The 25,933-nt window shown below is 38.0% G+C and overlaps 1 protein-coding gene and 1 long non-coding RNA gene across 5 annotated transcripts in view; one reads left to right on the top strand and one right to left on the bottom strand.

The window, feature by feature from the left end:
* Tfap-2 (transcription factor AP-2) overlaps positions 1-25,933 on the bottom strand; it is a 197,300-nt gene that overhangs the window by 84,741 nt on the left and 86,626 nt on the right. For 2 of the 4 annotated variants that reach the window (XM_072007420.1, XM_072007421.1), the window contains one exon: positions 23,988-24,107. The exons of the other annotated variants lie outside the window; for them this stretch is intronic. In XM_072007420.1, the coding sequence (XP_071863521.1) occupies positions 23,988-24,050 (63 nt within the window). In that variant the 5' untranslated portion in view covers positions 24,051-24,107. The remainder of the gene's footprint in view (positions 1-23,987; positions 24,108-25,933) is intronic. 4 annotated transcript variants of the gene reach the window in all.
* The window catches only part of LOC139989270 (uncharacterized), an 85,491-nt gene that overhangs the window by 56,725 nt on the left and 2,833 nt on the right, over positions 1-25,933 (top strand). The window lies entirely within an intron of this gene.

The raw sequence follows: 25,933 nt of genomic DNA, 5'->3' as shown, positions 1-25,933 counted from the left end.
AGTGGCTGTGATATAATTCCATTTCTGAGAAAAATTCGTATCGTAGGCAAGTATTGACGAATTTATGGGATGATATGTGATAGAGACTTGTTTGTCTCTATGTACAGAGCGTAATAACATTTGAAAATCAAACAAATAGAAAATTGTTCGATATTCTTTAATTCAGCTTTTAAAAATCCTTTTATGATAAATGATTAAAAAATTGTCTCGTCCACTGATTCTATTAATTATCGATAGTGACTTTCTTGATAACAGTTATCTAATCAGGCATGATACAATAAAAACTTTCGTGTAAAGAAGTTTTTATCTCAACATTGTAATTATTTTGAAATTGTTCGATAACGAAGTTGTTCATGTAGAAGTTATTGAACGAGCACAGAGTGCCGAAGAAGCAAAAATCGATGCGAGAAAGCCACCCACGTACGTAATTATGAGATCACTGCCGAAAACAGCGTGGATCCGTGTCCAATAGGGAAGAAAGAGGCGACCGTGTGGGGAACAAGCAAAAAGGAGAATGGTTAACGAACTCGTTCGACGCATTCTCCGTGTCAGGATACAAGGGGAGATACGTCGGCCGTGTTACAAGAACGCTGCTCGATATATCGTGACGTAAGCGGGGGAATTTCGAGGAGAACGAGCGCGACGCGTTCGAACACTTCTATGAAAGTGGAACGCTGCGCGTTTCTCGTGATTTACAATGTGTTACCTGAATAAAAATAGACCGGGGCGTGCTCTATAAACGAGATATACGAGCGTGTAAAGTACTTGGAAATTTGAAGCAAAAAACGAAAAGGACGAAATTCGAAATTTACAAGAGTTTTGCTTACGCGTGGTTCAATATTCTGTCGCAATTTGTTGTAATTTCAACTTTCGACGACAATTCTGTAGTCAGTTATCTGCCGTTATGATTATCATAAATCTGTTTAATTGCCGATAAAATATTTTTAATTGGAACTCGATGATATAATTGAACCGCTCAGAAGTCAAACTCATCAATTTCATATTTTATGAGGTTCTCAATTGCACGAATCAGGCACATAATTAGAATTTAATAGTTTAAAAAAACAAACCACGTATTGTCACGATTTTATTTATCGTAAAGAGACGATATAAGGAGATCACAAATTCCAAGGTACATTTTAGAATGTAATATTTTTAATTTCAGTTTATTTCGCATTTCGTTAGAAAATTTAATCTCAATCAGCCCTAATTTTGATTCTTCCCATTACAAAATTTGTATCCTATTTCTCATAAAGAGAAACTGAGATGCACGTCATTTTACCCTCCTGCGTCAATCCTTTTCTTTTTTTTTTTCCTTTTCTGATCTCAATATCTAAGCTTAATTACAACAACGTCAAATCAACAGGCGTACTATTAACTCCCTAGTATCCTATCACGAATCCATTCAGGAACGATAAAAAGATCCAAACAGAATAGCAATAGACTCGACAGCTTACCCTATTCGAGTTAATGTGTATTCGCGTGCCGAACGCGATCGTCGAACGGCACAGCGCGGCGCGATACATTTTTCAGATTAGAGAAGGATTACTCGATAACGGTGAATACGTCTTTCGGGTGTGAGATGCATTGACGTTCCCCGGAGAAATCTTTGAGCATATTTTCACGTCTCTTGTAAGGGTGTCTCTGCCGGATGCAGATAGCGGCGGCCGTGTCGCACAATATGTGGCCACGTATGGGATCCGCACAATGTCCCTGATGGTAAAGGCCATCCAACCTGTACGATACGACATAATACTGGCTTGGATAATATATTGCTGTACAAATGGCACGACGTCCCTGTCGCCCCGGCCTACCTGTATCCGCTTATCTCCGCTCGATTTTCTCGCCAGCGTTCCCGTCGTTTACATAGACTCCACTCGCTTGATCTACTCTCCTTATGTTTTCGGGACATGTGAAAAATCAGCTCGCTCGAAGACAATTTACATTCGTTCTGTGTTTCTTCCATCTAACTTTAATCCAGAAACCAACAAAATTTATTAATAGTTTCACGAGAGTTTAGTTATTTCTACCTATATTTAACTTCAACCAGTTAGCTGTTTTTGACGAGTATACTCGTCATGAGTAAAAAGTAATTACAATTTGCTGTTTAAATTGCAATGTAGTAATTGTAGTAAATTGCAGTGATAATATTACGAAATAAAACAGTCATTTCATTACAACCTAATTGTATATTATAACAGCTACATATACTTTGTGTTTGACGAGTATACCTCTCATCGCTTACTTTTTGCGACACATTTTAGATACACACTTTTCAAACAGGTCGTAACAGATAACTGGTTAGGAATTATTATGATGTCTCCGATTTTCGTCATTAGAAGAATTCAGAGGTTCTCGCCACGAAGTGTTCTATCCACAGAATTACACCCTCTGATCAGACATTTTTCTTCACGCGTGTAACGAAGTTGATTTATTAATATAATTACTACTTATATATTTAATAATAGTAGTAGCAGTATTATTGTATATATGATTTATTAATAATGTATAGTATTGTATATGCAAATTTGGTAGATAATACTCTGTGCAGATTAAAACTCCTTATACATATGTATGCATGCGATATCAGTATCATTTCATTAAATAGTTTTTTATGTTTACGACGTAGGAAGAACTTGATACGTGATAAATTAACAAGTATTTAGATCGGTATAATTTCCGCTGCGAATAGTGGCGGAAACTTGCTTAATGTATATCTGTCGTATATATACATATATCTGTAAATAAATTCTTTTTTCATCTGTTTTTTCAGTTTAGTATTCAGTTATAAACAACATGTAACATGACACTACAAGGCGAAATAAACGTATGAGAAATATAATTAAACAATTTAAGCTAAGATAATCGAGAGAGTTCTAGAGGATATAAGAGGATTTGATGAGAACAGGGTAATGAGATTGAAGAGAAATCACGAGTGTACTTTTCCAGTGTTACAAATTAATTCTTCTTGTGTCTGCGTAATCTTTTTTTCTACTCTATCCAATAGGTAAGACTATCTATCATTATGGTACTCATAGAATCAGGTACTAAAGTATATCACGCATATATTAGAGAAAAAAACTGGTGTGACGAGAACCTCTTTAGTTGTATCTGTTTTTTTTTTTTCACTGACAAATACAATTTCCATTTTTTAATAGGTACTTAATTAACACACATTTTATTGATCGCTAGAAAAAACATCAGAAAAACTATATTCGCATAAGTGCGTACATGTATTTGGGCAGAGAAGAAAAACGGGATACCATTAATCATATTTTTGCGTCGTTTAAAAGCACACTATTGAAAAAGCATAGAAAATACTAATTAATTTATATCAATATTCTATCGAACGTTTAACGACTTCCAACATAATGTAAAGTTAATAATAGATAGCGAAGTACTAAAAATCATAGAATAATCAAATATCATCTTTTCTCTTAAACATCGATCGACACGTTCTATAATATATCATTTATACATATACACACACGTAAGTATAATATCAGATAAGATAACCAGACATCGCAGAATTCGATTACTTTTTAAAAGATAATACTGCTTTTGTTCAATAATTCATATTCAAATTTCTACAGTGAAAGAAATCGAATAATAAAATCTGTTGCCACATTGAACTTTCACACATTTTTCTCGATTCACGTTTTAGATTGCTACTTCAAAGCGCTAATTTTTTTTCGTAAACGTTTCTACTCGCGAGTGATCGATCGAGTTAGCGCAAGACCAGTGAACGAGCAAACGGGAAACAATTTAAACGGGAAAAGCAGAAATAAATGCGAGCACTGATTACCAGAAAATCACGTTGCCAATTGCGTGTCGCTGGATTGGACGTTACGATCGCAATCACGACCGTCTGGATCCGATCATTGCTATTTCGTTTCTTATCCATAGTCCAGCGAATGATAATGGTAAATAGGCGTGGCTTGCTCGAGATTTGTTATTACAATCACGTCTTCGACCACGCGATTAGAGTCGAATTGCGCGAGTCGCTTCTAATACAACCACCATTCTTGCGGAATCGAGTCTGCAGCCAGCCGATTTCGTTCCAACTCATCGTTCTCGCCACGCTTTTCTCAATCCAGACATCTTTTTGCCCATTTTCATCGTTTATATTGGAATTACATATTAGGTTTTGAAGTCGAGCTGAAGTTTTTATCGACAGAAATACAAAAAATCTATTCTACGATAAAGGATAAAGGAATTCCTGAAGCAATTCTGATTTCTTTAGCAACAATAATACTATTTGCACAGAGAAAGCTGAACATCGACTAAAGACACAATATCGTCAGTCGCGTTATCTTTGACAAAACAGACAGTTCGTCGACAGTTTATAATAATTTGTCATTTATACGCGTAAGCGGAATCATCTAATAAATTATCGGTCTATTGCTTTACGATGTTCGTAGAGTATGCAGCCCATCAAACCGCGACATTGCTCTTAGGTATCGTTCATTAACATCGTTACTCCGTCACAACGATGATATATCGCGAGATGCATTTAAAAGACTATCGTTTAGGAATTCCTTTGCAAAACGGTGTCGAATCACGAACAATAATCTCGTAAAAAGATCCGCTCGATCGTAAATGTGTTCGATTTATAAGCCATAAAACGAATTCTATTACAAACACTACGATGAAAAAGAGTGGAAGAAGATAATAAAAAAAAAAAAAAAAAGAGAGAAGAGTTGATGAAGGACGCATATAACGGGAACATGGCGCGTATCTGTCTTAATCCCATCGGCTGCCTATCGATTAACTGATTGACTAAGATCGAATCTTTTCAGTCGTTAAAACGACTCGATAAAATCCACTAGTTTGAAAATACACACTCAGTCGTTAGAATAAAACGTGACGTTCGTAAAGATTATTGAAGCATAGCAATTGAGAGTCTAAAACTTGCTCACGTAAGTAAAACACCATCGAGAAGTTAGACATAAAACATATCCTTAACCCTTTATATAATCTCATGATGTTAAATGACTCCACTTTTTGTAAGCTTGAAAATTTAATGTTCAGTTCTCAGAAAACGAACAACTTACTTTTGTAAATTTAATTATCGTAAAAAAGAAATAGCATAATTAATTGTAAATTCCAAATCTAAATAATAATGCTTTTAAAAATTATCGCTTTGGAATTGACCAAAGTGGTTTCTAAGTAACTCAAATAAAAATCCTCTGACTAATTGGCACTCTTTCGTCATTTAAACATCTGTCTTAAAACCTAGAAACGAGCATAAGGGGAACATTACTTTTATATCTGATCGACTCTCTTTCGCTTTAGAACGAACATTCCTGTCTGAAATCGTAAGTACACACGTAGATTTCCTGTTCTCTTTGTTCGCCAAGAGCAATCGCGAAATGATCTCCGCGGTAGATCGATACGATGACGAGACCGAGTGCCACGAGAAAGAAGAAAAGAAGTTCTTGCGAGCGAAAAAGAGAAGAGGCAAAACGAGCCCCGGTGCATTCGATTCTACTCGGCCATTAGGGCACACAGCATCCTCTCGAATCCATTCGGGGCCAGGCCTGGTTGCGGTTTCGCGATCGAGAAGCGGTCGCGAGGTAGGTGGATACCAGAGTCGATCTGAATCTCGTTGCAACGATATCGTATTCGTTCCTCAAGCTTACGTTAACCCGCGATTCTTTCTTTCTTTCCTCTTCTAACCGTTTCCAGTCCCAACAACTTCGTTTCGACGACTTGCAATTCTCGAACCCGTTGCATCCGATCAGCTGCAATGTTCTTCGAAACCTTCCGAACGATAGATCGCACGGTTACGTTCCCTGGATCGTGATCCCGTCGAACGAGGATGACGAGATGCAACGCCGTTATAGGAGTTTCGAGATGCTGTATCTATGGATTATCCTGCATAGAAGATTTAAAGACGCAACGATGGAATGTGTGTTTCAATAGAGGACGGTTGTTACGTCGTCGAGTTATGGGGTCGCGTTACGCGAGAGAAATCCGTTGTATCAGTGCGCTGCACGAGCAGTTGGCAGATGATATTGTGAGATGATTGACAGGTATTTCGATGATAGCAGGAAAACTGAGATTCAGTTTTTCAAGGTGATTCGACGATGTTTGGACATGTGCGAAAAGGTATGAAGCTTGCGAAAATGATCAATTATAAAAAAAATGCTTATATTCGATCCTTATTTCCTTATATCACAATCCTTGTATCAAAGGCGATTCAAAATTCGCAGTGAGGCCATGCGGGACGGAGAATGATGCCGCGTACCCGTCGCCATGCTCCAGTTCGCACAGTCATCGAAAGTGAACACGTCGAAGTACATAATCCTAGTGACTTATCTCGCGGAACGGTCAACTAGATATTGTCCCTGCGGTCCAGAAACGTGCGCAGAGAACGCGAAGAAAGAGAGTCGGAAGTTTTTGCCGCGCGAAAACCTGCGAACCGTAATTTACACGGCCGTAAAACGCGATAATATGACCCGTGATATCTCTGTCCGATGATGCTTTCTGTTGCTGGCCATTGTTCAACGGTCGTTTATTAATAAGCACGAGATCCAGTACTCGCGTTAATGAAGCGCGGGCCATGGAAAAATACAAATCGCGCCATTTGTATCGCGTGCCGATTATCAGATACAAGAGGAGCATGCTGGCACATCAAAGAACTTGCAACGTAAGTTGCATTGATCTTTCATAACGTAATCCCGCGTGAATAACCATAAAACGTAGAAGAAGAGATGAAGAATCTCGCGTTCAACGACGTGCTTTCTCAACGATATTCCAGGACGTCGTATTTGTTGCATCGATATTCGTTAAACGAAATGGAACGATAAACAGATTGATGGAAGAAAGTTCTGTCTAATATATGATTATGTATAAGGAAGAGAAAATTTCTTTAAAAGGAGATCAAGTCAGTGGCATGTTTCGTATACGGTTAAAATTGGGAGCTTGAAAAAAAAAAAAAAGAAAAATTAAAAGGTTAAAATCAGTAATCATGGAATAATTTCAAAATCACCTGGTCGTTGCGCGGAGTTGTTAACCTTTTAATTAATCGATAAGGGTCGTTTTCACGAAGGAAGCTCAATCGAGAACGGCGCAAAATTAAACGGCATGGAATAAAAAGCGTGAGGGCAGCGACGAGCACGAAACCAACACCACCAGCGAGCTCTTTTTCTTCTCATTCTTCTCGTTTCCTTCTTTCACATTTTCTTCTTTTTCTTTTTTGTTTTACGAGACCTGTGTTAAAAAGTTTTCGATTCACGGTGACCTCGAGAGAGGCAAGGAAGAGCAGCTTTCAATCTCGTAACGTTACCGGAACGTTATAATCGTTATTGAGGCGAGTTCAGATGACGTAATTACTACCTCGGCCGAACCGAAAAAGCGTTAAGCGTACGGAACCGATGCCTGATTATAGTGGAACGTAATAGACGGCTTTTAAAAGTTCATTAAGTAGCCGATTGTGCGACTCGAAATTGTCCGTGTTGAATTGGGTCAACGGCGATCCGCCGTGATTTTTCGAAGGGCCCGCCGCGTGAAACGGCACGCCAACCAAATAATTCGCTGCCTTTTGAAGCGGATCCGCGAATTGCTTGGCGAGAACAGGATATTATGTTCGATAAAAGCGAGCGCACGAGCCTATCAGATATGATGCGAGCACGCGATGCGGTCGAGGAAGCGACTCTACTCCGATTCCTCTCTAAAGGAGCCCCTTATTGCTCCGGAAATGTTTGTTTGTTTGTGACGTTTTATTATCGTGCGAAAAGCAAAAGAAACTTCGATTTTATGGGAGTGAAATAACTATGAGTAAGTAAATGAGTGAATAAGTAAGAGTGAAGTAAACTTGGAGAAATTTAAAAATCTTAATTTGAAAATTTAAAAGTTTGAGAACGAAGGAAATTCTTAAGACCAATGCTTTAGGTTTCAAAGAGTTGAACACCTTAAGCAGCAAATTGTTCCAGCAAGTATAACATTTTGAGAAATGTGTATTTAAGAAATTTTCAGCCGCTTTTAATTCTAATTCGGTATAAACAAAAAATTAATAGGTATAGTCTTTACGCTAACGAGGTTCCCTGGCCTTCCACCATTATTCTTAGAAGACTAATAGAGGCAGGAGAAACTTGTAAATTCAAAAGTTCGAGAATTGCTATTGTAACCTGCCTTCGAATATCATCTGATAAACTAAGTGCTAATCGATCCTAAGCTATCGAAAGCAGCCACGAGACGCAGCACTTGAAGCCCTTTTCATACTAAAACAAAGGTGATAACACATTAGCCTTTGATTACCACAATCTCCACTTAACGCTAACTAAAAGAATAGAGGGAGCATCGTTTTAGCTAATATGTTAGTTAGCAGTTATACTCTAGCAACTCAAACATGCTGTTATATCTATTTCATAACTAAACCAAACTTCAATAACTATTATACAAATATGAATCAACATACGATAAACTTCCAAACGTAGTTTTCGAAACATCATCTGCGGATTAAACAATCTTCTCCTGTGATCCGTATTGTCAATAAATAAAAATTTGGCGATCTTTCTATTCGCAAGAAATTATGTTAAATATCATTCACTGGATCAAATATAATTTTGAAAATAGAATGTGTAAATAGTCCATTTATCGCGAAATGCTATATCCCAATAAATCTTATCGATGCAAGTTACCTCGCAAATTAACTGTGAACGTTGTTACATCGACAATTTTCAACAATTCTTCCACCAATATTTCAAAATCCTGTAAACACTAATCACCCAGCAGTTTTCTTCCGCGATGAGATTACGTGCTCTCTCACATGGTCGGCAAAAAGAAAATCGACAAAAGGACAACGGGAGGAGGAGAAGCAATTGGGAGAAAAAACGGACTCCTTCGGCTCTCATCCTCCGGCAGAGGCGAGATTCCGCTCGCGCTCCTTTGGTCCAGCCAGGTCAACGCCCCAGTGACCAACGCACCTTGTTCCTTCGTTCATAACGCGTACGTGCCGCGATTGCCGACGTTCGCCCGTGTCTGCGTGTACACACGCGTTTGTGAGCGAGCGAGCGAGCGAGCGAGCGAGCGAACGAGCGCGGACATCTCTCGCGCGTGCTATCTAGGGCAAACGGGTTGGAGCAACGTTAGACTTTTTCCCTGTCTGCCGCTTCGAGCGAGATCGAAAAAATGTCACGATGAAAAAACGCAACAGCGGCTTCGACCGGCGCTGCTGTTCTGCTCCGCTCACCGGAAGCGACGCCGCCCCGACGCAACGACGTCGAGAAAGCCGTCTAGCTCGCCAACAACCTAACCGGAAGCTTAACCTTAAATCACGAAAACGTACCATCTATTTCCAATTACATAATTGCGAACATGAATATTACGGATAGGGAAAAGCCATTGACTTGGTTGTGGATTTGACGAATGGTTAGAATTAAGTTCGATTCTTGTCGTAGATGATAATGTCGTGATTATAACGCAAAGCATAAAAATTAAGGATCCAAGGTACTGTGCACGTAATTGCTGTTGTGAAATTACTGAACTGCTGTTTGATTGATTTAAAATAATACTCGTAACATACGGATATTACTAAAATGCATAAATTGATGGAGCAAGCCTTTGATACTATTAGATTGTCTGAAAAGTTTCTCTCGTTTTATGAGAAAATAATAGATTGACAACGTTTTTTGTTTTATATTATATTGTCGAATTACGTACGATCCGTTTTGTTTTGTTGAGATAAACACCGCGACATTTTACAGACATGGTTTCACGTTTGTATAAAGATGCACTGTTGTAAAAAACACGTTTGCGAAAGACAGACACTTTTCGGACAACCTAATACAATATCATATTATACTATGGTATATTAGAAGTAAAAACAGACTGAATTTATATACTAGAGGAATCTCGTTGTCAAATTACAAGTCGGTTTTTCCACGTTGTAAAACCGATTTCGCGTTGTACGTGGATAAGAATTGAGTGGTTGAAAAAAAATTCAGAATCGTTGCATCTACGACACGCACACGTTTCTCTATCCCTTCATTTTCACCCCTATCATTTCACTTTACGTCTGCGTTCTACTACGTATTGTTTCACACGGTAACATCCGGCGGAGGAAATCGTGCTAGACGTTGCAAAAAATTGAGTGAATCGGTAATTGTTGGAAGGATCGTGCGAGACGATCGTTGACGGAACGTGTGTACTCGGGACAGAATCGATTCTTCGAATTATTCGTCTTTTACTTCGGACATCGGACTGCGAATCTTTATTGATATATTTCTCACAAACGTTTCGTATTCGAATGATAAACTTGCAAAATATCGATATTATTATTGCTCGATAATCTTTCTCTTATATAGTCGATCACTCCCAAAAGAGAAAACAAATATTCTTTTATATACAAAGAACGATATAAATCGAAGAGCATGGTACTTTAAATTATATTAAGAATTATACGATTATATAATTAAACTGCAACATTATTTTCTGTATCTTCGAAAAATCTAAAAGCACGAACAGCATTCTCTAATGTCTCGTACATTAGAGAATTTTAAGTTTGGTGAGTCACGTAGATAATCGTTTGGAATTTACCGTGTATTATCCGACTACGATGAACAGGGTTGGTCGCCAATGACATAGGACACGTGAGCAAATTACGTCGTTTCGTGCTCCGCACGAATCTTCCTTCCAGGCTTTTAATTTCATCCGCGTGCCGCACCCTCGCGCCATTTCGCTTAGCCGCGATTATTCTTCCCTCTTTCGACGACGTTATCATGAAAAGTGAATCTTTATAGCTTTCTGTCAAAATATTTGTTTCTATATTGCATCTTATACTTTATGTTTTAGTGTAAAAAATTTACTACTAAATTTGGTAAAAAATTTTTTATTTGTACAGTTTTGGTGGTTGATACGTCCTATTTTTCACAATATATCGATTAATTTTGTTTTTAACACATACGCAATCGCTGACGTAATATTACGTCACTTTATGAGACAACAGAAAGCAGCAAAGAAATAACACGGATCAATAAACGAAGTTCAGAATTGTGTAATAATATCTCAACATCAATGAAGCGAAAGATTTCTAATTTATTCGTATTACGAGAAAAAGTGTTCTATTTTAGTTTATCCTCTATTACGAATCCCCATAGAGGCATTGATCGAAAACCAAGTAACGAGATTAAGCTGTCTGATTAAGACAGCGTACTGGTCAACGTCAAACTTTATTCTTAACTTCATTTTTATTCACATCGATCCTCCGGCGACATCATCAACGTAGCTCCGTCAATTCACACGCAGATTTCATCTCGGCGAGATGGCCTAATTGCTTCCACGTTCTTTCTCCGGCACGGATACGTCGCGATAACTGTGTGAATGAACGGCAGAGCTTCGTTGGAAATGCTGCGAGCTTCTTTTGTAACCAACGTTTCATTCCCATCGCCTGAATTACGATCGTTGCAATTTCGTGTCATCGTTTAAATAACCATACGGTAATTGAACATATAAAGATAAATTATTTTTCGTACATTTTTTAATTATAAATAACAATCATGCCGCTTATAATTCGGTTATTTAAATCGAATTTAATAAGCTCGGGTAGTACCTATTAGTTTCATCAAAGATACACAGAGCTGAACGTTTCAGGTCAACTTTTAATTATATTTCGCTTTAAATTATACATTATTAAAAAATTTTTCATAAAAAGTTTAATAACACTGAGCTCTATAAGCCACGCTACTACACGTTATGCTTATTACATAAACTTTTACTTTAAAAAACCGGTTATCACAAAAAATGTAACAACGCTGGAAACCTCTGTGTAACAATCAATGTATTTTGGTATAAAATATAGAATATTTATTCTATGTACAGTTTTTCTCACAATGTCTCCTAACTTATACTTGCGAAATGATTTTTATATTAATTACATTCTCGTTGATTATAAAAGCAAAATAAAATGCAAAACGATATTTTTAATAGACTATGATGGAAAATGCTTGATAAACGACTCTATTAGAAAACTTATTCTTCCATTCGTGTATTTAGAATCTTTCTTCTCGGGGAAAAAAAAAAAAAAAAAATAAAAGAAAAGAGAGGAACAGAAATCGAAATTTATTCATCAGCAACGATACGCTATAACATAGAAACCTATTTATCAATCTTGTTCGCTATTCTAGCTCTTCCACCTTGTCGGTACGGAACAGTGCGCACTCATTGAAATCGAACAGCGTTGTTAGAGAATCGCGCGAGCTAGACAATGATTAATGCATGAGGGACATTTTCGAGGATCGAGCTAGCGGACTTTCTAACCGGCTGACACGCCACACGTGAGATATTTGATCGTGCGTATTCCTTTTGAGATCCATGCCCGACGACAGAAGTGACAACGCGAAAAAAGATCGGGATCGTGGCCACGAAGTCAGGATTAATTTATCCGACATTCTTTTTCTCCGCACGTCCGGATTGTTCTAGCTTCGACTTGTTGCCAGTGAGATCGTATTTATCGATCAATTCGTGCTCCTCCTTTAACAGCGAATATTGCGTTGCTTTTGTAACCAGGGAAATTGGATTTTATTGGACTTGAAAATTTATTGGAAATGTTTTAAAGAATAGTTTATTATTAGACGGTGAATGTTCGTGTCAATTTATATTTTTATAAAATCGTAGAATTATTGGCAAAAGTGAGGAAGCGAAATAAATTTGAAGAATTTGCCTTGATTAAGTATAAAAAATATAGATACGTAAACTATTATAATTTACGCATTTTTAAATACTGCTAAGCTTAATAACAAGTACGAAAGGCTATGATGGAGTTGTAAACTCCGTAAGGACCGATTCGTTTTATATTTTTATCGTTACTTTTCAATTCGAGTCGCAACAAAAGTAAGAGAAGAGAAGACACGTTGTTCTTACGTTGCATGATACAGAACTGAAGAGAGGATCGTAAATCTTGACTCATGAATCGAGACACATTCATTAACAGGCCAAAAGAACCGACCGTCAAAGATCATCAAGAATCATCAACGAAGGAGTTATTAATTGCAAATCAAGCCTCTTTGATTACATCTAGCGCGAGCTTGAACGATGCATGTCACTGACATTATGTTGCGTGTTTTATGCCTCAAATGCCTGCTTGCATCGATCGTTACACTTTACGTCTTCGTCACATAAGACAGAAAAAAGTTACGTAAAACAGCCTTAAAATTTTCATTTATCTTTTGTAGTATTTATCTTCTTACAACTTAATTTCTTACAACAATTTGATATAAAGTAACACGCTTTGAAAAACCTGCGATTTATTATCTTCTCTTAAGAAAAGGAAAGAAAATCTTCTGAAAGAGTGAAAGGAATTATCGTACAGAAATTGACTGAAAGAAGAATAAAATAACAAAAGTAGCAAGAACCGTGGCATTCTCGGCAAAATTATATCTGTTATCGGCGAGTAGTGAGCACTTTCACATTGGAAATACAATGCGATTCCAATCTGGGCTCGTGATTGCACTTACATAAAATAATAATTATCAGGGGAAACTCTAAGTGAAAGTAATTGATGCATTCACGATTAATTAAAAGCAAACTTCGATTTGGATCCTATCTATCTGCCCCGCATTATACGTAAACTATAATTCTCTTACTGTCTTTTAACCTCAGAGATTTTATTCTCAGCATTAACAAGTCTAATGCGAATAAATCTGTCGGAACGTTGATATAGCGAACTGAGAATCAATAACTCGAGTTGTCAAAATTTCAATTCGAACTAGTATCATCTCTATCCTCTCGTATCTTGAAAAGTCGAGGCAACGGAGGTTACTTGTACCGAGATATAATTATCAGTGGCGCAAGAAGATTCGCGACTGTCATCGAAAGATAAAAGGCCACCGTTGAAACTCGAACGCGTATCGCGAAACGAAAGCAAGAAGTTGCCCGAACGCGGCCACGGTTACGAGGCTCGATAGCCGTTGGCTGACGAGGCCGGCTCGTAATTACTCGACAAGATTTAATCGACGTGCTCCGGGCTAATTAAAAATTCCTCGCCCCTCGCGGACTCTATCAATAAGGAGATCCTATCGGGCTAACGGTAAGAAAATGTCTTTAGCCGTTTCTTCGTTCCGCGAAAGAAAAGGCACGGCTGGTATCTTCGCGTAAATCTCAAAAGCTATCCGTCACACGATATTGCCGCCGATAATCGACCGTTTCTACGGTGAGCTTGCATATTTCTCGCGGAACGCTATTCGACGTGACTCGCTCGCTGGACAATTCGGGACGAGTGAGTCTCGCCACCTGCTCGATAGTCTTCGCACCCTTTGTGCAATCCATAATGGCGAGACTATTTTCCGGTAAAAGTACGCAACCCTGAAAGCACGTTCGTATCTGAGATCGAACTCGATTCAGTAGTAACGTTAATTGGTGTTAATTGTCAGAGTATAAGAACGTGATAGGGGTTGTTCAAGGGAACAATGTTTAAATTCGTTCGAAGACTGTCAAGATGAAGAACTTTTAGGTTTGATCGTGGATCATATAGCGTGTAATTTAAATTTTCAGTAATGTACATATCACGAATGTGATCTTAATTTCAGGGTTTAGTTATAACGAATATGAAATAATTGGTGAAAATAATTAATCAAGATGACAAAATAAGGAAGTTGACAGATAAATAAATTGGTTTCTGATTTAATTTCATTTGCCGGTTGATAGAAAGTTGACTGAAGTTAGTTGTCTTGAGTATTTTATTGTTAAATATTGTAAACAAACGTAATAGATAATTTCATGATGTATATGTTTTAGAGATTATATTTAATAACATTGATGAAATATGTGCACCAATTGTTAGCATGACCTATTTATAGTTACATAAAAGGAAATTAATGAACGAACATTTGATATATAAATGTAAAAACACCGAAATTTAAGAAACTTAAGTGAATGTATTTGAAATCAATACGCGTTACACAGCAATATATACTACGACCATCTACTGAGAAAATAAAGTAAGTATAAAATCTTTCGTTATCCTCTCAACTTCCTGCAGATATCTTGCTTACCGACTCCATTACCGGCTTCCGCTGTCGTATCTGAAGAGCTTCTGAAACTAGCGTTTATAGATCTCTACCATTACCCACGTTTTCTGAATTATCTGGAGAGCATAGTTACAAATCACGACGAATGTGGCCAAAGAAATACCAATATACCAAACGTAAATGTTACTATATTCCTAGATTCAAACATAACACTTTGAAGAAGAAATATTGTATACAAATAAACATATTGTAGAAATTACATATCTTCAATTTTAAAGCGAAGCCAGTATTCTCAGATAATATTTATTATAAATTATAGTTGTTTAACTTCCACGAATCAGCTCAAACACACTTTCGTAATTATTTTCTAGCTCAAGTACTTTCCTCAAATCATCTAAAAATCCTTTCTTACGTCATGTTCATTTTCTTCGCGACTTGTACGCGTGATTTTCGTTTTTATATTCGATCCATGATCTTTTATTCGGCAAATAATTTTCGGCGGCAGAGCCAAGAAGAGGCAGGAAATAATTAGCATCTAAACAAAAATCCATACGCTCCGCGTGGAAACCGGTTTCGGATACCGTCATATGTTTAACCGACTAATTGACCGGTCTAGATAAAGGGGTGGGATACAAAAGGGGTAGAGGAGGGGCCTTATCTCCCTAGCTGACGGTAATAAATATCCCCCCGTTAAAACGTAACTGATTCAAGACATTCTGTAATGATCGGTTTAAGTGTATGATTTAAGACTGTTCCCGTTAAGCTCCGTGGAAAAACTGGCCGCGTCCTACCGATACGCCGCGTGCATACTTCCAGCTTAATGCGCGATCGTTTCTCGATCGCAAACAAGTTCCGAGCTTGGGCGGTGTTTATGGCATTAAAATAGCGAACGGGCCACTTAGCCTGATTACAAGCCGACATATTGGTTTAGAAAAATCTCCTTGCCCTGTACCACGGTACGCGAACCATCTCCCCCTTTCTTCTTTTCTTTCTTCAGTTTGTTCGTTCTTTCTTTCGTTTCGCCGTGTTGGTCTCTTTTTTCCGTGTCCATCGGCGATGGCGATTTAATCGCGCGCATTAGACTAGCAAGGTTACACGGGGGTGCCACGTTCCCGTTCACGCTGAAATTCATAGGACTTGCCGGTCACGAAGCCGCTCGAGATAACCCGTAATTTATAGTTATTAAGCAAAATGAATGAGTCGCCGATCCCGCGAACGAAATTTTTGTTAATGACCGTCATGCGTCGCCCTTTACGGATGATCTTAATGCACGATCAGCTGCCTTCGCTCCGGAATCGCTTCTACCTGTACGGTTAATTATTGCTTTTACGCGATAGTTTATTGAAACGCTTAGAAGGCGATTGGAGGACGATAGGCAAACATCGCGAGCACTGGCCAGAAGACGCACGATCGATCTGATGTTTTATATCTGATTAGGGTGGTATAAAACGAGTCGTCTATAGCGTCTATGCGGCTTTGCTCAAGATCTATCATTTTTCCTACGGAGATCTGAGATATTACTATCCGAGGTACTGTCAAGTGCTGCTGATGGATCGAGAACAACAGTTTATTCGTAATAGAATTTTAAGTCAGAGAATAGCAATTCAACTCGTACTACGAAAAAAAGAAAAAAAAAAAAAAAAGGAAGAAAACACACAAAACGAACGAAAAACGCGAGGAAATCGGCGTAAGGCGTTCTCATATTCGAAGGCCCCCATCAAATCCGACTAACTCGTCTTCGATTCGAGGCACGCTCGGAATTCGCAAACGCCTTTAATGAGGCAGTTTTATATCGGCGTCGGCAACACCGAGGGGAGGTTGAGAACCCGAAGGTGGCTCGTGCTCGATGATGACCTCTGACCGCGAACGCTCGAGAGTGAGACGAGGCCATGCCTGGGCACGCGAGGCCCAAGACTTCGCCCGGAGGCACGCGCACCATTCTCTTTCTCCTCTTTTTCGTCTCTTCTTTCTCTTCTTTCTTCTCTTGGCCACCATCGAGCCGAGGCTTCTCTTCCTTCTTCGTCTCCTTTCTCTCCCTCCCCTCCTTTATCCTGTTCACCCTGTGCCAGCTCGCTTCCCTCCTTTTTCCCTCCGTTTCTGTCGGCCTCTCCACGTAATTTTGCGCGATTGGCCGGTGTCATGCCGTGCAGAACGCTGCCCATGGAAACTCCATGATCGCGGCGCGCTAAGTGGCGGACAAGCGGAGAGGCGAAACGCCGCTTGTTTTGCATCTGCCTCCCTTTTGAACGCGGGCGATCTCGATCAGGATCCAGAATGGATCCCTTGGACAGACGCGCTGGGCGTGATCGAAGTTTCGATCGGACGGGATTCGGCCAGAGCCGAAGCCAAAGCTCTCGGTATCTCTACCCGTAGATTGGAATATTTTGATAGGCTTTATATGTGGATAGGATCTTCGATTTGCGGCGCAGTTTTGCCAGGAAATCTTGATGACGATGTCGATACAGAATTTTGAACGAAAGGTTAGTTTCCGTAGGATTGAAGATCGAAGATGGAAGAAAGTTTCCCTTGTCTATTTAATTAAAAAATATTACCCTCCGATTCCCTTTTGTTTTTTGATATGAAAAATTATTTGTAGATTATTTGTAAAAAAAAAAAACAATAGTTTTAGATGATTTTCAACGATAGGTTTATGAATGAACGAGGGAAAACTACAGCGAGCGACAGAGTCATTGAACTTGAAACAGCAAATGAAACATCGAAAGATAAATTTTTCATATAGCGTTTAAAAAAAGTTTCTGGGAGGAAAAAATACATTTCGCTCGGTGCGGCATTCACAGTTACAAATTTGCAATTCTACAATATGTAATCTGATTTACAATCTGTGCATTTTTTTTCCCGCTTGCAAATTGTAGAAAAATACGATATCTGTCGAACAAATGTGCATATATTGTTTGTCGTGTAATTCGGCTTCAAATTTTTCCCGTGAAAAGGATAAAAGCTTTTGGCCAATATCTATGTACCTACCACCACCGTCGTATACAAATATTCGTATAAACATTGTATAAAAAAATGTATGATGTGGATGTTCGACCTTCGTTTTTACTCGCGAAAGTAACTTTCTAATGAATTTCATTTATCACTGACATCCAACTTTTGTATCACCATATTATTTTTCAAAACTTGCAGAATTGGACTAATATTACTAGTGAAATTTCGCAAGTTGCAAATTACAAGTTATCCGCAATAATAAATTCTCTTGTACAGCAGCAACAGGTTTGCTACGAGTAAATTTTGCACATTACAAATCAGTTGATTATACTATTTGCCTTAAAATGTTTTAAATATGAGTAGTAGGTTATATATGCCCACCACATCTTGTTTATATATACAACCCATATCTTGTAATATGTCAATGTTACGATGTCATAATTATTGTTTGACAAATTATCGTTCAAGGCTATCATATTTCCACGATATTTTCTTAATTCAGCCAGACCGAAAAATCTCCATTTTCGCGTTAAATGAGATGATCTTTCGTCACAGAAAACGTACAAAGATTACGTTGGAAGCGTCGAAAAGATAAACTAATCGCAATAAAAGATGCAGAGTCGAGGTGAAACCGGGCTGACGCGACGCGACGACGCGAAAGCAAGAGCAACATAGCGACGCGGCCATCGAGCCGGTCGCCGGACATCAAGGTGAAGGATACGCGCGCCAGGTATCCGACACGGCGAACTTTCCAAGGGGCGGTGTGAAGGGCGTAGCCCGCTAATTATAATTATACTACGGCGGTATTAGCAGCGTGAAACGCAACGTAAATTCTGGTGAAATACTCGCCGCCCCTCAGGGTGCCGGCGCGCAGCTCGTTTGCTAAGAAGCGGTTTCTGGCGTATAGGCGCGCGCCGACCAGCCACAGCGTGCTTTGTTTCGTGTCGTAGTTCGACCGGCCTGCATTGTCATACATTACTGTGTAGAAATAAATGAGTTCGTTATGCGAGAAAAACGAACGGCAGGCTAAACACGATGAACGCAGGTCGGTCAATGCCACACCAATTCGCCGTCATTTGTCCGCGTCGTTTCGCCTTTTTAATTACGTCACATTAATTATCAGTCAATAATTAGAAGAGAAAAGGTCTACGACCTTCTCCTGTTTCTGCTTCCGCGTCTCTTTCGTGTCTTTCTCCTTTCGTTTCTAATTATCGTTCTTCCGATAGTTGTTAAATACCAATTGACTGGTGTAGGATCGTCATTCGACTGGTATACCCACTGGACATCGTGGCAAACGACGACGACATGGGTACGGTACACGCGAGTCATTAACGCGACTCATTGCCCCCGAAGCATACCTGACAATTTGAATATGATAATTACGCGTCTCACGCGGCATTAAATGGCTTAACGCTAGATTGCAACTAGGAACGCTCGTGTGCATCGTTGTAAATCTCTGACGGGATTGTTGATCTCCTTCCTCGAGGGAACCTGGCGCGCCTTCCATCGCCAACTCCTTTTTACGGAGAGCTATGTTTCGCGGAACAGGTGTCCATCGAGATCGGCACAGTGATTGAAAGATTCTTCATTCTTGAGAGAAATACGAGAGAAGTAGGTAAGATAATTTTTGGATGCCTTCAATCTTTTTCATTTTTTTTAGACGATGGAAAGCTCCTAATTAACGTTCGCGTTTTTCGTCGTTCGCTTTTACTCGAGACGAAGCGACTTTGTTCGACAAAACAATCTGCCAATATCCTATCCTCGCGAGCAAAGAAAAATCCGATTATAGATGAAAGCACTATAACGATGAAATTTCCTATCGTTGAAAACGATATAAGAATGGAAGTAAAATTTCATGGGTAGAACAATCTCGAAAATCTACATCACGCCAAAGATTAAACACTCAAGGATAGAAAATATGAAAGTATCTTCGACGGCAGCTTTTATTCTTAATTCATAAATCTCCTCTGCCGTCCGCTAATTGATAATAGTAATTACAGCCGCGTGTCACTCAAAACGACCGTGCAGCAGATTATACGTGCGCGTGTATCCGCCACGTCGTTATTTATCATCGTCGGCTTAAGGATCGGGCCGCTTCTTCCTTCGAATTGAGTCGCGCCGCGAGGCGGGCGGTTTCTCCTAGTGCACTAATAACACACTGGCGACCTGATAATTAATAATGAAACTGCACACGGGCATCAGTGAGGGGGAAGAGAAGTCGTGGAGGGGCCCTGTTACGCCGTGCCGCAACCAGCGAAGTCGCGGAGTGGGTGGACCGCCTTTCTGCGTAATTGCAAGGTGCAGCTCTACGCGCGATTCGTTGGCCGCGTCGAATGGCTAGAAACGAATGGAACGACTGGTGGATCGGCAATCACACAGTGTGGGGAAATACTCGTGAAATACAAGGACAGGAGTAAGATCTTGATGATCGGAGTGTCGAAAAATCGGCGAATCGTATTAATTTGCGGCTTGTTTCAAATTTACGGTCCTTGTCCGTGACGAAAGCTGGATATGGTTTTTAGGTGAGTATAAGGAACGAAGCGAGGGGTGATTCTGAGTAATGGAACACGCGTTTCAATCCTACATGGTGCTGTATGACTTGGAAGTTGTTATATTCTACAACCGTGTTTCGTAGTAGCGTATATATTTTAATGTGTTTGTGGTGGTATGGTGATGTTCGAAGATCGCGAGGAAAGACTACAAATGTACGCGAAATGTCATATTCCACATAAAGCTCTACAATTCTACGTCCTTTTTTTATCTAGACTGAAAGACACCAATTTGTTTCGATGTTTCAATTTTTCAGAGAACGATATATTATTCCCAAATGTCATGGAACTCGACAGAGCACCGAGAATTTCATTAAATCTAACCACGATCGTTTCCTTATTTTTCCACAGTAACATCTCCTTTTTCTTTGTTTCGCTAAAGCTCGCGACTTTCCTTCGGTTTTCTCGTCGTTTCTCTAGAACCAAGAGAGGACTCGGACTTCGCCTGGCGGATTGAAACGAGTCTCAACAGGCAAATAAGATAATCTCCATTATAAACTTGGGGGTAGGGTGAGTAAACGAGGAGTTATTTACTCGCCTCGGAAAGAGGGGAGAAAGGAAACAAAGTAATAACAACGGAATGAGAATAAGAAGGTAGATTTGAATCCTTCGTTCGTACCCGCAAACTTCACGACCGCGCAGCCGCGTTAAGTTGGCTTTTTATCGCGTTTATTATCCGCGGCAAATGGCTGCTGCCGACCTCGTTTCCCGTTTCTATAATTCCGCGAATCTCGCTTTTACTGACCGCTCGATATTCCACTTTGTGTTTTAATTCGTTACTTGATGATCCGTAAAAAATATTTCCACCCCTTTGAAATCTCGCTTAAATGTTTTTCGTTCGTTGAGAATTGGATCTCATCTCTTTTCAGGGTTGTTTTCTTTTTTCTCTTCAGACACCGCTCTTGTACAACGCTGAATACTTTTTGAAATAATTTTGCAACATAAATAGTTGAAATTTTTCACGAGTACAGAAACTATTGTTAATGATTTAAATTTGAATTAAATTATTTTGCTATAGCATCGTGAAATAAAGAATCAATTTGTTTCAATTGTTCGTACAACAGTTCTTTGACGACAGATAAGCAGATTTTACGACTATTTTATTTCTTAAGGGAAATACATTTTCTTACTAAAAGAAAAGTTTAAGTTTATCACGTACAACATTGTAATTGCAGCAAGTTTCAAACGAAATAACAAACCGAGTAATTGCTTTCTTACGGCATTCTCTTGAAAGTTATATAAATTCATAATTCTTACTAACAATTTTCGAGTAACTTTTACTCGCCATCGAGTACGTATATTGAGTAACGACGTGTTTAAAGATTAAAATTAATATGTTTAACCTTTTCGAGACGGTTAGTATACGTATCGGCTTGAAGCTATCCAATACCATTTCCGTAATTCAAATATTTTTTTGCTACACGATTAAATTTGCATTGAAAATCGTGAGTAGATTGAACGACGGAATTGAACGTTATGAATGATAATCGCTCAGGGGAGGTTGCACAACCACGGAATTTACTATTGCACTAAATACGCGAAGCAATTTCTATTATGCCTGGCAAGATCTGATTCGAAAAGTCTGCTAAATTTTTAATTTTAAGTTTCTCACATCCAATAAATTAGATATGTTATCCGATGAATTAAATACTATATAGGCATAGAACATTTTAAGGCACTAATTCTTAGTTTGCGTTTAGCAAATATCTGTCAAGAATGCACACACAGCAATAGATTTTATTCCACGATGAAAGAGATTTCGCAATTTCTTTTCGATGTAAGTATAAAACCTTCTGCGTTTAGCGAGGTTAATGAAAAGGGCTTGTTACAATTACGTTATTCCCATTCAACGAGTAACAATTAGACGGTGCCTTTTTCGCAGTTTTCTCTGGTTCCTTGAGCATGGAAAACTTTCTGGCGCGCAAACAGAATTAATGGAAACAATGACAGGCAAATAGAACAAGCGTTTCGTTCCAAGGCGTTCCCGATGCATATAGCCAATTCCATCATCAACGATTGTGTCGTTATATTCGCGCAAAAAGTAATAACGATAGCGACGAAAAGAGCATTGTACCTTTAATTGAATCTTTCTTTCGCACTGCCGCTTCCTGCAGTGGTTTAAAGTCGTTGAATTAATTATCAGGTTTACTGGCAAATAATGGCGAGCCGGTCCTCTTTCCGTAGAACTCGCCATAGTTTTGGTTTCATGAAAATGCTTTAGTTAACGCGTGCGGGGTCGTAGTCCGTTAATTTTTCTTATCCGTTTGCGCGGATTTAAATTTCCAGGAGTTTAGAAATTTCGTTAAAAAGATTTTGTTATTCGTTCGCATAGGGATTTATGTTTTGCTGATTTAATAAAGTATAGAAGCTCGTCAAAGTGTTTGAAAACTTATAGAAACTTTTTTCAAACAGATATATAGGTATTATGTGTGTTACAAACATTATAATATTCTATTGGAACGAATTCGAACGTAAAATTCGAAACGAATTTGAAAATGTATGTGTAGTGTAAATATCGATGGTTATGAAAATATAGTAATTTCATTAAACGTGAAAGAAAACTTATAGTCGCGTTTATGGATACCTAATCTCTTTGAGAATTATTTATTGCAATCTGCGTCAGCCATCAAAGTAGCTAACGAGGCTATCTATTAATCGTAAAAGTCAAGAATTATTATTCCAACGAGATATCATAGACGCGTTCAACGTTTAGTAGTTCTTCATGACCCTATCCTTTATTTATTCTCCTATTTCTTTTACCATTCATTGATACAAAGTCTCAAATGTAATTCTGAGACCATTCAAGCGAGTGGATAATCGAGAAAAGAGATCGCGTTCTCGTTTAAATTAACAGAGATCATGCTATCTCACCGACAATGAAATCAGGAAACATGCTACGAAACCGGACAAACTTAACGTGCCGTGTCGAACGATGTAGTCGAGAGATAAGTAAACAAATGAGCGAACATGCAACAGAGAAAATAAGGTTTTCATTGATCCTTCCGAAGATACGCGAGGGAGAGATTTCATTTTTTAACTGCTAACTCGAGCTGTTACGAGGGTAATCGAAAACGATTTTCGAGTGAAAATTAGAATATTAAAATAAACAAGTCGACGACTACCTAAATACGATATTTAAAAGTAGCAATTGTTTACATGATTTATGTAAAGCAATCGAATAATTTGTAATTCACATACAGTAGAACTCCCATTATTTTAAAATGAATAAAACTATTAAAGTTTGTCATTTTTTTTTAAACATTGCATTGTCGTATTCTAATAGCTACTCCAAGTCTTCTCCGATCTCTGATTTCATAACTATCTCAGAGCGTTGTACGTCTAGCAGATCATCTTTGACTGACTAGAAAATTGCGAGAGGCGTTGAAAATGTGTCTGGATGAGCGCGAAATACAAATTCTTTTGTGGAATCGCATGGAAGAAAGGTCGAAACGTATAAGTCTGTGTTGACGTTTCGTTCAGGGATTGCGGCAACCAAGTTACATAAGAACAACACACTTACCCAGGATGCACCGCAGTCACCGCCTCCAAGTGTCTGAAAGGCTGGCATGCATCTGAACGTCATTCTGAGCTCTACCGCCGAAATATTATCCAAACGTTCACCGCGGTTCTCCGGTCACAACTTACCTAGAACAAGACGAAACGCCTAGTTAGCGATCAAATAAACTAATTTTGGACAATACACAGATAAGATAGAAAAAGAATTTCCAAGCTTTTTATTTCCACGAATTGTTATTCAAATTACGTGAATGATTTATAGTTTTAACAACAAACATGTCCATATGGGCTTCTTTTATTACGTAATTCTTGTGGCTGCAATTCTCCATAAAGTTATCATGGACGATTCAGATGTTACATGAATGTTGATTGATAATTACAGTCTCGCTAATAAAAGGATATATCTTATTACATTGTGCTTCACAGAATTATCGATCTGTCTTATGAAACATCCATTATTTATGTCAAAGATATAAAAGCTATAATTTATCCACTATATAGAAATTATGATATACGGCTTCGTATGATTAGCAAACACATACATTATGTTTTTATTTGATTAAAGCACAGCAAATTGAATCTTTTCCAACTTTAATGCTTTAATTTAATACACTGCCAAAATACATTTAATATATTGTCACTACAAATTTAATAATATTGCTATCGATAATAATCAGCGATAGCTTATCACTGCTTTATCATCGGGCTGCTATCATCGGATAAATGATCTGAATTAGTAGTAATTAGAAAATATCAATCTGATGAAATATGTATCTTGAATATCGTAATATTAAAATAATGATTCTCTTTTACGAGAATTAATTATATAAATTATATATATCTTATAATATTCAAATTGTCTTTAAATAATAATCGCTATCTAATCTACCGATTCTCAAAATCGAGACTTATCACCGAGCAGGATTTTTTCACAGAAAAATCTTTCTATTGAAATTACGCAGTACCTATAATCTCTCTTGTAATTCAGATTTATATACTTATAGTAAACTATTTATAATAACTTATAATAACTTAATAATAATTTATAATATAATATAATAATAATAATTTATAATGAACTATTTATAAATTATTAATAATAATTTTAAATTTTCTAAAAGTCACAAATCACATCATATTGATTTACTTTTAAAAAATCCGAATGGAGTTCCCCCTCTTTCCAAACAAAATGAAAATATAAAATTCACTAAGCAAGCTTATCGCTCGAATTACATAATTGCAAAGCGCGCTCCAAGCTTCAATTCTGCGGTTCAAACACCGAACCAGCTGGTACCTGCGATATATATCGATATAGGAGAATAAGTAAATAAGTAAATCACCACGGATGTTTTTTTCGAATTCCTCCTCCACTCGATTTATTATTTTCTTTGCAACGCTATTTGTCTTTTCCTTGCCCTTAACACGTCACGGGTATAATGAACGAAATTTTATGTAAAACGCTCTTCAGACCAATGATAACCAGTATGCTTGGGCATTCGTTGGGTCGTGTAACTAGAAACTGCCCAGCTGCTTACTTGCGATATGGAATTGAAAAACGCATCTTCATTATCTTGTTCCTCATTTTTCCTCTTTTTTCTTCTTTCTTTTTCTTTTTAGAGATGTAAGGTCGAAGCAAATAGCTTTTTCACTATAACTAAGTTGTAATTATAATGAGTAATTATGTCGTGATTTAGGAACTTTGATGAAAAGTCGTTTATTTATGATACGTATCGCACGAAACGATTTATTATATGTATTTTTTTAATTATTTCTATCGAAGTGTATATCATATATTTGCCTCTCTATATTCTGACTGTGATTGACCAGAGATTTAATATCTTTCTGCTGCTAAAAATTAAACGAAATTTATATAAATAATTGAGAAATCTAACTAGATGTATTAACCAGAAATTAAAAACTAGTTAAGATAATCTTAATATAATGTAATAT

Source organism: Bombus fervidus, chromosome 7, assembly GCF_041682495.2.
Source record: "Bombus fervidus isolate BK054 chromosome 7, iyBomFerv1, whole genome shotgun sequence".
Lineage (NCBI taxonomy): Eukaryota > Metazoa > Arthropoda > Insecta > Hymenoptera > Apidae > Bombus > Bombus fervidus.
This window is presented reverse-complemented; position numbering and strand designations above follow the sequence as displayed.